Source organism: Fragaria vesca, linkage group LG1 (assembly GCF_000184155.1).
Source record: "Fragaria vesca subsp. vesca linkage group LG1, FraVesHawaii_1.0, whole genome shotgun sequence".
In the NCBI taxonomy this organism is placed as follows: Eukaryota; Viridiplantae; Streptophyta; class Magnoliopsida; order Rosales; family Rosaceae; genus Fragaria; species Fragaria vesca.
Window position 1 is genome coordinate 8,977,669 of NC_020491.1, and position 2,391 is coordinate 8,980,059.

General features: G+C 37.9%; 1 protein-coding gene across 1 annotated transcript in view; it reads left to right on the forward strand.

Moving 5' to 3' along the window:
- The first annotated feature begins 491 nt into the window (after nt 1-491).
- Nucleotides 492-2,391, forward strand: part of LOC101304714 (exopolygalacturonase-like) — a 2,739-nt gene continuing 839 nt past the window's right edge. The window contains exons 1-3 of the mRNA XM_004289062.1: nt 492-632; nt 755-1,069; nt 1,783-2,202. Coding sequence (XP_004289110.1) covers nt 492-632; nt 755-1,069; nt 1,783-2,202 — 876 coding nt within the window. The remainder of the gene's footprint in view (nt 633-754; nt 1,070-1,782; nt 2,203-2,391) is intronic.

Sequence of the window (2,391 nt, forward strand, 5' to 3'; positions counted from 1 at the left end):
TTTTTTTTTTTTGTATTTGTATCAGCTTTAGTTTAATCTTGCATATCATATTGTCAAGTGCTGCATTTTTATCATGACATGTTTTATCGAATAACTAGCTATCTATGTTCAATAGCTACTGTACTTCTACAGTTCTACTAGCTTGTGAATTTTGCAAACTTGTATTGGTAATTTGGAGTTGGGATATAACAATAATCATTTGATTATAAATTGAATGATGATAACAAAAAATTTCTAGCAAAAATTAGACGAAATAATATGTAAAAAGAGGTACCAAATGGTAAATATACATTAATTATATTAAATGATAGAATATTTCATAAATTAAGGGCATTTTAAGCAGTTTGGGATGTGTATCAAGTATAATACTGAAATGAAAAACTTGATAGGTGGTGTATTAAGTAAGGGGTGTGTATTAAGATATTAGGGGTGTGTATTTAAAATTTCTCTACATAGTATACTTGAATCAGAGGAAAAAATAATCACTGAAAATGAGCTTAAGCTTTTTCATCCAATTTGCTTGCTTAGTGTCGTCCTTGCTTGTATCCGTTACCCTAGTTCATGCTCAGACAAGGGTTTTCGATGTGACAAACTATGGTGGTCGTGGAGACGGAATAACAGATAACAGCAAGGTACTTTTACTTTTAATCCAAGAGATTAAGATAATGAAGGTGTAAGTCAGTGAGTTGATGACTTTGTTGGTTAACATGCAATTCATCTTTCTATCCGGTTTGTTATTTGGGTTTAATTTTAGGCCTTCATTGATGCATGGGACGGAGCTTGTCAAAACATAGGAGGAGGTATGGTGCTGTTCCCACAAGGCATCTTCATGGTGGCTCCGGTGGTTCTTCTAGGTCCATGTAAGGGATCAATGGAATTGCGAATTCAGGGTACCCTACTGGCTTCTAGGAAGCTCAGTGATTTCCTTGGTATTGACCATTGGATCACCATACAATACGTTAACGGGTTGCTGATTAGTGGTGGAGGAACCCTAGATGGCGTCGGAGCCGATGGTTGGCCCTATAATGATTGCCTCCAACATCCAGGCAGTTGCAAGCGACTCCCTGCTGTAAGTGCTTCTTAGTTACACTGCTGGTTGAGGTTTCATTTTGTTTTCTTTTTGCATATTTGGGGTGCTCGATTGTTCCTACATTAGTTGGATCAGACGTGAAATTAAGCAAGAAAGGTGAGAATATTGACGCTTTCGAGCTTAGGGTTTAGGGTTTCGGTTTTTGTTGCGTTCAACTTGCTTACTTATGAGATCCATTTGCAAAATATATCTTCTATCACTAATACTTGTTACCCATTAAATGGTTGGTCGACACTTAAAATTGGGGATGACAATGTTAGGATTATATATACCTAGTTATGTGATTAATTAATTAGTCCTAAGTCTGTGTTTAGCTGCTAATTAATCAGCTTTAAAGCAAAAACATCTTATATACTGTGGTTTTCCTACATCTTATGCCTTATTAGTTTCTATTTTCTCTCTTTTGCTTTCTTCTTCTTCGTCAAACTATTGGACAAGAATACTGATGCTAGATGTCTGCTTACTTCTGTGAGTTTAACATTTAGTTTTAATCCAACCGCAATGTCTAAATAAGATGAACAAACAATTATTAATGTTAAAACTAAATGTTAATATTTTAGGTGACATAATCCAACCGCAATGTCTAAATAAGATGAACAAACAATTATTAATGTTATGTCACACAAGGACACATATATACCATAACATCGCTCAACAGCAAAAACATCCACATCAATCTCTTTGCATGCAAGGACGTGCTTGTTAGCAACGTCAACATATTAGCTCCGGGAAACAGTCCCAACACCGATGGAATCCACATTGGCAGCTCACAGAACATCTATATCGTGCATACAAACATATCGACCGGAGACGATTGCGTCTCCATCTCCTCCGGATCACAATACATAAACGTCACCGGTGTCCAATGCGGTCCAGGCCATGGAATAAGCATCGGAAGCCTCGGCAAAGATGCCGGTGACACTGTTAACGACTTGTATGTAACACACTGCAGATTCGTGGGTACTCAGAATGGTGTGAGAATCAAAACATGGGCAGATGCTAAACCGGGAACTGTTTCGCGTGTTAGCTTTGAGCACCTTGAAATAGTTAATGTGGGCAATCCCATCATTATTGATCAAGAATATTGCCCTGGTGGTGGTTGTAGTACACAGGTACGCAGGGGCGGCCTTTGGGCTGTGCGACGTGTGCGGTCGCACAGGGCCTCCGATTTTCGGGGGCCTCCAAAAAAATATATATATGTATGTATAGTTATATATCATAAAGGTAGATATATTCACATAAGTTGTAATAGCAGAATTGGCTAGAGACTTTTTGCATTATCCTCACAACCCAAGTTCGAA